We start from the raw sequence: 13740 nt of genomic DNA on the forward strand, positions 1-13740 counted from the left end.
TCTATTCACCCCTAAGTTTCTATTCACCCCATTTTACCGTATCTCCAAAAATTTTAGTCATACGGTAGGTTGAGTTTCATAATTATGTAGCAATAATTTGACCCTCTCCATATGAGGTAGATAGGTAAACAATTCTGCTTATACTAGATAATGAACACAAAGTAACCAAGGACAGTCACAAAATATATAGTAAGATTGTGCAATCTTATACAAAATATATATTTTGTGTCGATCAAAACATTTACAATTATTTGGTTTCAGAAAAAGTCATTATACTACCGTTATTAAAAATTGATGTTTGTTTAATTATTTCGATTTGATTTTCGGGGAAACTAATGTCCTAACAATAGCTTGCAGTACCTACTTCCGTCTTGTCATGTCAATAACAATAGAAAAAAATCAATTATGAAACTTATTTTTTGTTAATTTTTGTTCACCAAGTTATAAGAATTAGTTAAACACAAAATAATTCATAAGTGAATATTTAAATGATACGGGTTAGCGTGAAATTCGTATTCTTGTTATTATGCCTGGGTCAGTCATTTAGCCATCTCCTTTTAATATTTTTTGGCTAAAACTCAAGTCTGAAATTATAAGAAGTTTCGTTAGAAATAGTGCCAAAGAATGAAAGAATGGTAGATGTGGCGGCACATATCAAGATATGGCACATATTACACAGACATTTTGGCACTTTTTTGGTACAAAATTTAATATTTCTGCTTCATTCCCGTGCATATTTGCATGCAATTTCATATTGCATACTAGTGTGTGTAGTGTAGTTAGGTAAATAGAAATAAAATAAATAAATTATGTCCAAAATACTTTTATTTATCAACAGCTTTATGTATAAAACATTCTCACTATGTACTATCAACACTATGTTGGACTTTTATATGTACTACAACCCCGTAGTTTATCGATCTGTACGAATTTCGACTCTATTCACAAGCACTTAAGATTCAAGCTAAGCGAATAAGTATACCCGCATTTGAAAAATACATTTACCATTTTTTTATATATTATATGAATATTTGTATAAAGTTTTCAAAGTTTTCAATACGGGTATAATATTATTCTACTTATACATTCCCATAATTTTGAATAACAAGTCATAATAGTAAATAAGGAACCTTTAGTTCCAGTATACGTCACGATTCTCTGTGGCGCTAGTGTGCTTTTTAAGGTTTTTTTTTCAACATCAAAATTTATTAACAATTTATTTTTTGTACAACCACCGCCACAGATCACAATGTTTTTAAAGGTCAATTTAACATTTTCCACATACTTTTTAAATCTTAAGAGCTAACAATTAAGATTTATAAAACCGAAATGTATAAAATTCTTATACAAAACACGTTCGTGTATGAATATTAGTCACAAAACGAAATCAACATGAAGAATCTAATAGAGAATAATGTAGAACAAAAATTATTATAATTCCTATTTTAACGTAACCTTATCAATTCCTAAATGCTACAAAGCCATGATCTTAATTTTAAAGAGTATTGATTCTATGTTCGTAGTGACTCGTTTAGCTGATTAAATTTAAAAATACGTACAAAATTATGTACTACATAGTCTTTTCATTCATTACCTATCATTTCTTACAACATACGTTTGTATATTTAAAAAAAAAACAACGAAACTATTTCTTATCTGTGCAGGCTGCGTTGACAGCTGTCAAAATCGAAATTTGGCGGGAATGAAATGTGTCGAAAGGGCCATACACTCGTCAATTTACCGCCACATCGGATTGTACAAGACATAATACATAGTATACAATATAAATAACCAAAAATCATAAGATAATGAAAATCACAAAATACATAAGACCCGAGAAAATACAACGAATTCTCTAGAAAAAAAAACAGTCAATAAATTGCCTAGTGTATGGGTAAACTTTATACACAGAGCGATAGAATCCTATCCTTATCACTTAGACAATATAGTTGATTTTACACTGTCGGTGGAAAAATAACCGGAAATAAATTACTGTACTAGTATAACTTAAAATATATAGATAATATAGAACAAAACTTTGCATTATTTAGAGACCAATTTTAATGAACAAGATACAGTTTAACCTATTTCATAACTACTTCGCTACAATAATATGAAATAAAATCTTTTAAACTTAAAACCATTAAAATATGCTTAATGTTACATTTAAATAAATTATCACCGTAAAGATAAAAACAAAAAAAGTATCATCTAGTTAGTAACACTGACTAGATTTCAAAATTCAATCTAATTGTTTTTTTACAGGGGCAACTCTAAGCAAACTAATTTGTTGCCATATGAATAAAATGTGCTATGAAATATGGAGTACAATTCCTTTGGCAGTGAGCAGAATAAAATTAATTATTTTATATTGAAACTACGGAACTTAAAGCACATTAAATGAAACTAGTTATGGCATATAATCAGTTGCTTAGAGTGTATGTCTTAAAATAAAATTGGTCTAAGCAAAAAATAGGACAAACAAACAAAAAATATTACATAATAAAAATTATTTATACAATAAATATTTTATATAATTCATAGATCCGTTACAAGTATGGACTGTGTGAATTTTATATGACTGCTTTTCTGATATTTTAAGGGTGGAGGACAAATGAGGAGACTATAAACCTGATGGGGACTGATGGAAAGCAATCGACTCCACCTCTGGACATCCGCAATACCAAAAGTATTTTTTTTTACTATTTTTACTCGACTGTAGGAAGGGTATTATATTCATATTAATATTTCTGTATCGATCAATCAAATTAGATAGTAAATATCATTCAATCACAGAAGAGTAATCAGGGTCCTGGAGCAGGTCTATTAGAGGACCCGGTGCCCCTTACAGGTGCTGAGGGTGACCACCGGGGTGGTTTTAGTGAGGTAAAAATCCCACACTCCCTAGTCTTTTAACCCCTAAAAAAGCTAGGTGCCTAGTGAAGTTTCCCTCATGCAAAATTCACGCTTTCCAATCAAATATCAGAGAAGGCCATCTTTAGTTAAATGAATGACAGATATTTCTTTATTTATGAATAAGCAAGTTTAAATTAAAATCTTGTAATAAAACTTAAAGGTTTTTAAGCGAAAGTATAAGCTAGTCAATTCTGTGTTGCTGTGTTTAATTATAAAATAGGAACAGTGTTTTTTTTTTAATAATTTTGGCACTTACAATCTCAATGGAAGTTTTTTTAAGTAAATCTAATTGCACCTAAATTAGATTATTTGTGCTATCGACTTTGAATCTTAAGTAGTTTCGTTTAAGGTTACTTTTAGTATGTTAAGTAAAGTAAATATTCAAAATTTTATAGACAATTCCGGATGATTGGATTGTTTGTTTGTTTTACAATATGTGTTTGTTATTTGTGTGCGTAAGAGTCGAATTTAGGGTTATATCTGCGTAAAAGAAGTTCTTCATAAGTTCAAGTACATATCTTTGGATAAAATAATGGCTTCAATTGATAGATAAAATATATAGCTGTCTCTTACTAACATTTGGAATAAGAAAGAGATAGAAGCTATATAATCCAAGATGGGTAGGCAGAGGTCTACATATGCAATATAAAACCAACTTTTCACCAGTTGTTATGAGTCCCATGTAATAGAGGATGAGCCTATTGCTTAACACTGGCTACAATACCAGATTTTGTGTTATTATTGAATTTAAAACATTGAAAAATGGAATAAGAAGATTTAGACTGCACGGTTGGTGCGGTGGCTGGGCAACTGGCTGCCGCGCAACGGGTAGCGGGTTCGATTCCCGCACGGAGCAACTCTTTGTGTGATCCACAAATTGTTGTTTCGGGTCTGGGTGTCATGTGTATGTGAACTTATATGTTTGTAAACGCACCCACGACACAGGAGAAAATCCTAGTGTGGGGCAACGTTTTTATAAAGAAAAAAAAAAAAACGTTTTGCCCAACTCGGAACCAAAAGTCTCTCAATGGACCAATAAGGAGAATATTAATATTGAATAATACAATTGTACTATATTATACTCAAGCTATCTTCCTATCTCTTTCGTCCCTTTCATGTTAGAATGAGAGCACAAATATATTTGCTATGATATCAATTGAAGCCATATACAGTCAGTCCCATACTATCTATCAGTAATTTGCTAACTAGAGATATAATTTTGACACATTTTTAACCAACTACAAAAAACGGAGGAGGTTGTCAATACGACCATTTTTTGTATGGAACTTATGTCAAAAATCTTCTTGTCTAGTAGCTAATGAGAAAGGTTTTCCTTTCACCAGATAACGCTAATTTAATGTGAGGTCATTGTCCAATGAATGATCCAAAGACATCACATTAATAATTAGTTTGTTAGACAAGAGACCTCTCACTTCACTAGCAATCCTGGCGGGGCACGCTTGCAGTAGACTTTATTCTACTTACTGATAGATTGAGATAGAGAATACAATCTCGGAATCCGGGATCTGGGGATACATTTTAGCCCAATTATGAACTACATAGTCTAATCCCGGGGTAGACCCGGAATCCCGGGATTTCGCATAAAAATCCCGGGATTTCGCATAAAAATTCCGGGATTTCGCATATAAATACCGGGATCACGCATAAAAATCCCGTGTTTCGCATAAAAGTACCGGGATAGATAAAGATGCTCGAGATTTCATTCTCTAAATGAGACTGACTGATGGAGTCAATTCCGTAAGTCTTTTTATTATTATAGTGTCTTTTTTATTTAATTATTTATTTTCTATATCTACTTTAAGAGTGTAATTATATAGGTATGTATAATAAATAGTGTATTATATGTATTAGCATCTACTATATACGTACGGGTATGGGTATTTTCCAAGTCAAAAATTAAATACTTGTTTCGAATTATCAAACTGCTATAGTTAGTTTTCTATGAACTTTGTGTGTTTGTGTCTTTTTATATATTGTTAATTTGCATACTAAGTAACTTAAAGATTAGTGGAAAATGAATTGCATTGTTTAATCAATTAATCAAAATGTTTTGAGAATATGTAGTATTGTTTGTGTGTGTTGAATAGAAAATTCGAAACAATTAATTTTTGACTTACGAATCTACCCAATTGTGCAACCAAGAAACAAATTATTAAGGGTATAGTGCAATTTAGATTTTTGAATAATATAAGGTGTTAAAATAAAACAGGTTTAATGACATACAGATAGGAAAGTCCACATATATAACATAAAAAAAATTGGTAACAATCGTCAAGATGACATACATAAAACATTTTTATACATAAAGAAATATGTACATAGAAATATCACACTGACGTTTGTTTGCGCAACTGATCATAGTTCTCACTGGCTTGGATTTAATTCCCAGTTGATGTAAGGTTTTTTGATTATTGAAACTGGAACTTATGTCCCGTGTATAGCAATAAGCTCGACTAGGGTTGCCAAATGACCGGGATTTCCGGGATTGTCCCGGAATATTGTGTGCTGTCCATTTCCAGTAATTTTACTTTGCTGTCCCGGAATAAAAAAATACTAGATTTTTTCACAAAAATACAATACTATGGCTGCAAAAGTCAAACCAAACGTTGTAACGTGCTCGCAAGTCGCGCTGCGGGCGGGAAGGGTGAGTTCTAGGAACCTACATAATTCTTACTTTTACAGTTTAGTCTCGTATGGGACACCAAAACTCAGATTCCGTTCATGGTCTTAGAAATGGAAAATTATCAGTCTGGCAATCCTAAGCTCGACTCTTATAACATGGGACTTGATAACAAAACTGGTGAATAAATGGGTGTAAGGAACATTCTATCACCCTTTAGGGAATAAAAATAGTACATTGTACAGCATAAAATACTATGAAAATGTAGTTGCGCAAACAGAAAAGTCAATTTAATTTTTTTTTATACACAATTTGTCAAATTTTGAAATGAATTCACTATAGTTATATACAGGCAAGAGATTATGTCTCCTAATGGTCCCAGCATATACTTTCCTGTGGGCACCGTCTATGTAATAATTATGTACAAGCCGAAATGAAACTTATGTCTTAACATAAAAGTGTATTTTGCATACAGCACGACTAGTAAGAAAAAGGAAACTAGAATTAGTTATGATGCGACTTCGAAACGGTTCGATTTGAAAGACTCGACAGTATGGAAGCGATTTTTGACAAAGCTTATAAATTTAAACTGTTGGACAGTTCTTCAGTACAAAACAAAATGAGAATGATGACAACAGATTTACAAATAAACAAACGAAACAACTATTTATATCCTTGAGGTAATCTGACTATCAACTAACAAACTAAAAACGAAACAATAAACAAAACGATTGTGACATTCAGCATTACTTCACAAGTTTTTATACAACAAAATAAATCCACGATCATTTACGCTACAATGCCACAATCTGTGAGCAAATTTTGTTCGCAACAAAACGCTGAACACTGTCTTTTTGATTGCACGTCACTAGGTAACTGTCACTTTGACAGCTGTCACCCATGACAGCTGTCATTGCACGCATCCACAGCATAACCTAACCATGATTTCACCAAAAACGTGATAAGAATTTCATTTAATAATTCGGTTTTACACACTAATTCATTTTTAATCTCACTCCTTTTTATCATGACCTGACACAATATAAATAATTTGACAAGGTACACATAGCCGAGATAATTTGAATGTCAATCAGTACATCGCTATATACATGTTTAAATAAATTTAGTCATACTATGTCGCTTACTACTATGACTGAAAGTTCTACCGAGGTAAGTGTTAGGATACTAAATGTATTTGCTTACCGAAAAACCATTTTTATTGAGAGAAGCCAGCGGTCTAATATGCAGTTCCACTGTTCACTATTAACCTAAATCACTGTCACTTGGCTCACTGGGGCTGGATAGAATCCGCCAATTACACACTGAAACGTCACTTTGCTTACTAGAGAGAGCACCACGTTGATCGGCCAGCTATTCACTGGTAACTGTCAAGGCTTGGAATCGTCTGAGCGTTTATGCTCGCTCTTTCTTTGGCTGAGTTTCTGCTTCATTTCTAGTAACATTTGATCAAATGTATTGTCGTCCTCGTTCCGGATCGGAGGCAGCGCCACCTGCCCGTGGAAGGCGCTCTCGGTGTATTTGGCTTCGAGACCATCTAAGGAGAAGAAATAAATGGGTTAATAAACAAGAACTGTATGAGATTACAAAATGTAAGCGTATTTTCCTATTTTATTGTATGAGAAATGAAATGAAAGAAAAAGTAGTTAGGACGAAGTCTAATAGGCAAAAATATATAAACGAAGGCTAAGCTAAAGCTAAGTTACTTATTTATTTATTCTTATGGCACTCCAACGACTCATTCACAATTCATCTTTTTTAAAACATTGTAACAGATCTTATTATTCAGTGTGAACTTGTCACTTAGGTACAAGTTTCAAGTTTACAAGTTAAATTATGACAGGTACAAAAAAATAAAACAAAGACAAAAAAAATATTATGTGTGTAGACAAAAATTCAAATCAAAATAATGAAAAAAGAGAGACACTTTATCAAAATGATCAAAAGCAGTACATCTATTAAATCTATAAATGACCACTTACGTCCAATTCCAATAACCTACCTGTCGGTAGATTTGCCTACCAGAGGTAGAATTTTGACACATTTTGTATGGAGCTTATGTTGACATATACTAATACTATCTCTAGTAAGCAAATCTACCGATAGGTAGGTTATTGGAATTGGCCGTTACCTGATAAAAATAGAAAGAATTTTTAAGCAACAAATAATCTAGTCTTAAATAAATCTAGAATGGAAGTGGAACTCACCAAGATCAGCATAGCTTTGCCTGCAGAAGGCGCGCCGGCCTCCAAACCCGACGTCGTACTGAGGGAACGAGCTAGCAGCCTCCACCGCCGACCAGGCGTCCCGGGCTCGTTGGTACGTCACGAAACCGTATCTAGACCTGTTACGGAGATAAATAATTAGCTATATTTTCTTTTTTGAGTTGGGTAGACGAATAATTCGTTACATAATATTGCTAGTATCTTGAATGTTATTGAAAAATCTGCTTTGCTGTTTTTGGATTTAACGTCTTAAAAGAATAACTATACATTAATTGGTAAAAACTCAACAAGTTTCGAGTCAAAGAGGGACTCTTCATCATGAGCAGCGTTCGCAGACACGACGGCGTCGTGCAGCCTAGATAGTACGTGAGTAAACCGTGATTTTTTAATTAATTTAGTATGTCTCACGATAGTTATTACAAAAATATAAGATATTGTCCCACCGTTGAAGTTAAAAACACAACTAGAAAATGTGTATGCAACATACAGCTACATCAAAAGCGTATAAAAGATTATAATGCTTATCTACTGTTAGATTTTATACACAGATTGAAATATACAAAAACCCATATTATTACAACAAGAAACATCGTCACGCCTTTTATCCCCGAAGAGGTAGGCAGAGGTGAACATTACGGCACGTAATGCCGCTATACAATTAATGTACACCCACTTTTAACAGTCTATGTTGTAAGTCCTATGTAATAAAAAAATTAAGTAACGCTTCTGAGTTTCGGGTGTACATGGGCGGCAACAATTGCTTACCATCAGGTCCGTCTGCTCGTTTACCGCCTTATATCATAAAAAACCAATACGTGGAACACTGGAAAATGTGATTGCAACATAGAGCTACAGCAAAAGTGTACAAAAGATTATGATGCTTATCCTTTGGTAGACCATACACAGTTAGATCCATACACAAATTGAATTGGACAAAAATCCATACAATTACAACGCAAAACATCGAAGTTACACTTACCCATCTTCCTTGCTATGTAGCCGTACTTCCACGACGTGACCAAACTTGGAGAACTGGTTCTTCAACGTCATCTTCGTGATATCCTTCTCCAGTCGACCGACGAACACTATCCTGCGTTCCTCGACCAGTGTGTTACTCTCCCTACAAATATACAAGATTTATTATTAATCTTATTAGGATTCAAGTAGCTAGTAAGAACGTATTTTTGTGACTAAAGTTTGTCTATGATTGAGAACAATTTAGTTAAAAATCTTGACATTAACAATGACTGCACAGTTGGGTAGCAAGGCATCAGGCTGCCGCGTAACAGTAATGGGTTCGATTCCCGCACGGACAAAGGACAGGAGGAGAAGCATTCTTTATGTGATCCACAACTTGTTATTTCTGATCTGGGTGTAATGCGTATGTGAACACGCGACACAGGAGAAAGAAATGAATTTGTTATATTTTAGACATGAAACTATGACATATTGCTCTGCCGGTCAATCTGTATTGATGCGATAGAGAATGCATGTTTTTTTCATTCTATTCACACGATTGCGTCTTTTTACTTAGCGTTGATTTTTTTTTTTGTTTTGTTACCGCGTGCTAGGGACACGGTATGACACATTGATATTTAAGGACTTTTTAGGGCATTGATATTTAACTGAGCGGTCAAAGAAAAAAGACCTTTAAAACCAATAACTATAAGTACAAATCTGTGTCTCTAACTAACCTATCTTCAGAACTGTAGCCCCTGTAACTCTTGGTCTTGTAAGGTTCGTCTCGCTTGTAAGAACTGACGGATCTCCTGGACTTGGTCGACGAGCCGACTGATCTCCTGGACTTGGTGGAACTTGCTGAGCTGGAGGACGAACTCGACGATGATGATGACGAGGAGGAAGATGACGAGGATGATGATGAGGAACTGGAATTGAAATTATAATTAGATAATGTGTTATAACGTAGTCTATTGACTGTAAGCTATTAAGAAGTCTATGTGAGTGTTACTAAAGTTGGTTTTTATTTGTTTACTATAGTATAGTACCTACAATGTGCTATGAATGTTGAGTTTAATCTGAAAAGAACTTTATTTAAGTGTAACTAAAGTTGATTTTTAATTGTTAATTATAGAATAGTAACTACAATGTGCTATGAATATTGAGTTTAATCTAAAAAGAACTTTATTTAAGTGTAACTAAAATTTTTATTTGATCGTTTTAGTGTAGTCTAATATGTACTATAAATATGGACTTTAATCAAAGAATAACTTTATTTAGATGCAACTAAAGTTGATATTTGATCGTTTTAGTGTAGTCTAGTAATTATGTACTATAAATATTGACTTAAACTTCATCTACGTATACTTAATGTTCAATTTTAATCGTTTAGTGGTATAGTACGAAATTGTTTTAGAGTGTGAATGTTTAACAAGTGTCACCGAAACACGTGTTCGGTCGCGAAATGGTGCCCGTAACCTAATTGCGTAACTCAACGCCTTGTCAAACACGTGGCTACTACTCGCGTGATATTAAACGAATATACAGACAAACATTAGCACTACAAGTATTAGTAGTACCTACCAAATATTATACATGAATTATTAGTTAAATAAAATAACCTACAAAAAAAGACATTTTCAATAGAAAACTCTTTCGATAACGCTTGACACATGTGACTCGTTTCTCGTTACGCAATTGGGATGTAGTATGTGAATAGAATAGACCAAAACATATGTACATACGTACATATGTTACTATGTATTACATAGCTCGTGATCGGTCATAAGATCTACACCAAGATTACGTAAATAATCGCTGCATTTTACATTGGAAAAGACTACAATTTGTGTTACAGAGAGTTGTTTAAAATCTTTAGTATCAGTTAGTATTGTTTAAGGATATTATTATTAACTTTAGTTTATATGTTATCTTGTTAGATTCTCTATCGTATTAGGTTAATATAAGTTTAGTTAATATAAGTTCATCCGTGACCATGGCGCTTGCAACAGTGCCGAAATATCGGAAACTCATAGACATGAATAAACATGGTAAATATCTCGACTCAAGTACTAATGTTCGTATTAGGTTAAATCTGTAATGATAGATAGACGTAAGAATGATGATATATAAATAAATAAATTATTGGTAAGCTAAGTCTTATTTTGTTAGATTTAAGCTAAATATCATCAATCAACGAGGTTATATGAGGCTAATCAGCACATATGGATGGTGTTGGTAATCATAAAAATAACACCAAACTCGACAGGAGAGCTAAAGTAATTAGGACGACGTATTTTTAAACTATTGAACAAAACTATATGTAACAAATTGATATAAAATTAAGTGTGGGAGAGTCATGCTTCGGCACGAATGGACCGGCTCGACCGGGGTGATACCGCGGCCTCACAGAAAACCGACGTAAAATAACGCTTTTGTTGTGTTTCATTGTGTGAGTGAGGTTACCGGAGGCCCAATTACTCCCTTCCCAATCCCCGATTCTTCGACAACCCTTAAATTCCTAATCCCCAAAAGGCCGGAAACGCACTGGTAAAGTCTCTGGTGTTTCAAGTATCCATGGGCGGCGGCAATTGCTTACCATCAGGTGATTTTACCATCGTTTACCAGCTTATTTCATAAAAAGATAAAATGTATTCCTTACCTAGATGATGACGAGTCCGAGCTTTCAGAAATGGTCGGTTTCCGTAAAGGCGGCGTGTGGGACTTGATGATCTTCCTATCGTTGCTGTTCGTAGGAGGAGTCAGCTTCAACTTTTTGGCAGCAGGACTCTTGGACCGAGTGCTTGTTGGTCTGGAGCGCGATCTATGTGACCTGTTCTGGTATGGCGACCGCGACCTGTGTTTCCTTTTATAAGGAGAGTCTGATCTTCTATACCTCCTGTAGCCTCGAGACCTGGACCTGGATCTACTTCGACTGCGACTCCGACTGTGCGATCGTCTTCTCCGCCCCCGCGAAGCAGACCTCGACCGCCGTCTACTGTATTTCGAGTCGTATCGGTCTTTTGACCGAGACCTATGGACTTTCTCCCGTGAATCTTTATGTTTGGGCACTATTTTTGTTTTTCTATTCTTAGCTGATTCGTTGCTTTTCCTTGATACACTACTCTCACTTGAGACGGACATGTCACTGTCGTTCCTTTGTCGCGCTGGAGCAACTGGGCTGGGTCTCTTTTTCAGTGTAGTCGCAACTGGCAGCTCAGTAAACTCAGGTAGTGAATCTGTCTGTATACTTATGGTAGAAGTCACTGGTTTATTCCTTTTCTTGCCTAGATGTAAAATAACCTTGTCTTCGCCGTGTTCCGCCTTAGGATCATATTCCCGTACTATAGTAGTATTACGTTTCTCATGTTGAGACTTAGAACTGCTTGGTTCTACCGACTCCACCTTCTCGGGAGCTTTCTTCAAGACCACATCTTGGATGCTCGAGAATAGTGAATTACTCAGATTTCTCGTCTCAACCTGTTTCTCAACACTCTTTAACGTAGCGGCGATGTCTTTGTAACGTTTCTTATCAATTTTTTTGTCAGCTTTATCATCTGTGGACGTTTTTCCTCTTTTTACATCGAACACATTCTGTTTTAGTACATTATCGGCTTTCTTAATTTTGAAATTAATGAGAGACGACGCTTTTACTTCAGGTTCTTCGATGGGGGTAATTTTATCGTCTGTATTGGTGCCGACACTCACCAAGATTAACTCTTCATACTGTTGCTGAGCCGGCTGTTGTGGTTTCTCAGTATGCGAAGGCACTGGCACTATTTCAGGCTGAGGTTTCATCCCAACTATTTGCAGCATCTCAGCCTCACTTATTAGCGGCTGTAGTTGAAGAATATCAACTTTCGGTATCTTGCTCATTACAATATTCTCCTCTCTCTTCCTTAGTGCCTCTGCTTTCTTTTTATTCGTATTTAGCAATATTTTTCTCGATGCCTCTTTAATGGGGTCGAAATATTCTGGTTCGTTAGGCTTAGGAATATTATTAGTGCCATTCGTTTTTATGAGTGGACATTTCACTGCTTTATCCAATCCAGGGCTGGGCATGTCAGGGAATATCGCTTCAGGGCTGACTGTCGCGGAGCTGTTGTTCGAACTTGCTCCCTTTCTCAACTTGTATTCTTGCAAGTTAAGCTTCTTTTTCTTCTGCGGTTGTTCAACCTCTTTCGTAATAGCTGCTACCAACATGCACTTATTTGATTCGTCATTGTCTGGCCTCTTCTCCGGCTTCAGCTTTATTGGCTGCGGGATCTGGACGTCTTGCTTATTACTAAACAATGCTGTGTAAAAGTTGTCCTGTTTGGGACGGGCTTCGGTTCCTTTCGGCTCCTTCACAGTAGCAGTCTCTGCATTATCCAAAGTTTTAACTTTATGCCTATCTATTCGTTTTTCTTTTTTGTCTAAATTGTTATTTTTTTCACTATCACTATTTTTACACTTCTCTATATTTTTCTGAGAGTCTACAGGATCACAGTTTAGTATAACTTCAGATTTATTCTTAATAAGTAACTTAATCCTACCATTACAATTTTGACTATTAATATCACTAGCTTTACAAGCTTCCTTTTCGATCACAGATTTTTTATCGTCTTTACAACTATCTGGTGCACTTAGGGGTGGGGACAGTTTTCTACGACAGTTCGATTGAATGGCCGGTTTACTACTGCTTTTTTTACTTTCTGCTTCCTCTTTCACTGGTTTCTTGCTTTTTACACCATTGTCTTCTTCGTCACTACTCAAATGGTAAACCACTTTTTTACTTTTACACGACCTATGTCTAGAATTAAGTATTTTGTTTTTGCTGACTATGTCGGGTTTGAGTAAGCTTTGCCCTCCCTTGACTTTGGGCAAGCTACTCCGCTTTTTCGGCGAGCAGTAGTCATGATCCGAGTGAACGGGGCTCGGTGACCGCCTGCTGGTCGCATTTAGTGGTGTGGGCGGCATCTGAAATAACGTATTGATTTAGAA

At 35.1% G+C, this 13740-nt stretch overlaps 1 protein-coding gene across 2 annotated transcripts in view; it reads right to left on the reverse strand.

Annotated features, from left to right (window-relative positions):
* Positions 1 to 807: 807 nt before the first annotated feature.
* Positions 808 to 13740, reverse strand: part of LOC118270272 (WASH complex subunit 2) — a 34218-nt gene continuing 21285 nt past the window's right edge. For both annotated transcript variants that reach the window (XM_035585786.2, XM_035585785.2), the window contains exons 4-8: positions 11420 to 13716; positions 9495 to 9686; positions 8780 to 8920; positions 7783 to 7919; positions 808 to 7112 (exon numbers count right to left, since the gene is read on the reverse strand). In XM_035585786.2, coding sequence (XP_035441679.2) covers positions 6946 to 7112; positions 7783 to 7919; positions 8780 to 8920; positions 9495 to 9686; positions 11420 to 13716 — 2934 coding nt within the window. In that variant the 3' untranslated portion in view covers positions 808 to 6945. The remainder of the gene's footprint in view (positions 7113 to 7782; positions 7920 to 8779; positions 8921 to 9494; positions 9687 to 11419; positions 13717 to 13740) is intronic.

This window comes from Spodoptera frugiperda, chromosome 13 (genome assembly GCF_023101765.2).
Source record: "Spodoptera frugiperda isolate SF20-4 chromosome 13, AGI-APGP_CSIRO_Sfru_2.0, whole genome shotgun sequence".
NCBI lineage: Eukaryota > Metazoa > Arthropoda > Insecta > Lepidoptera > Noctuidae > Spodoptera > Spodoptera frugiperda.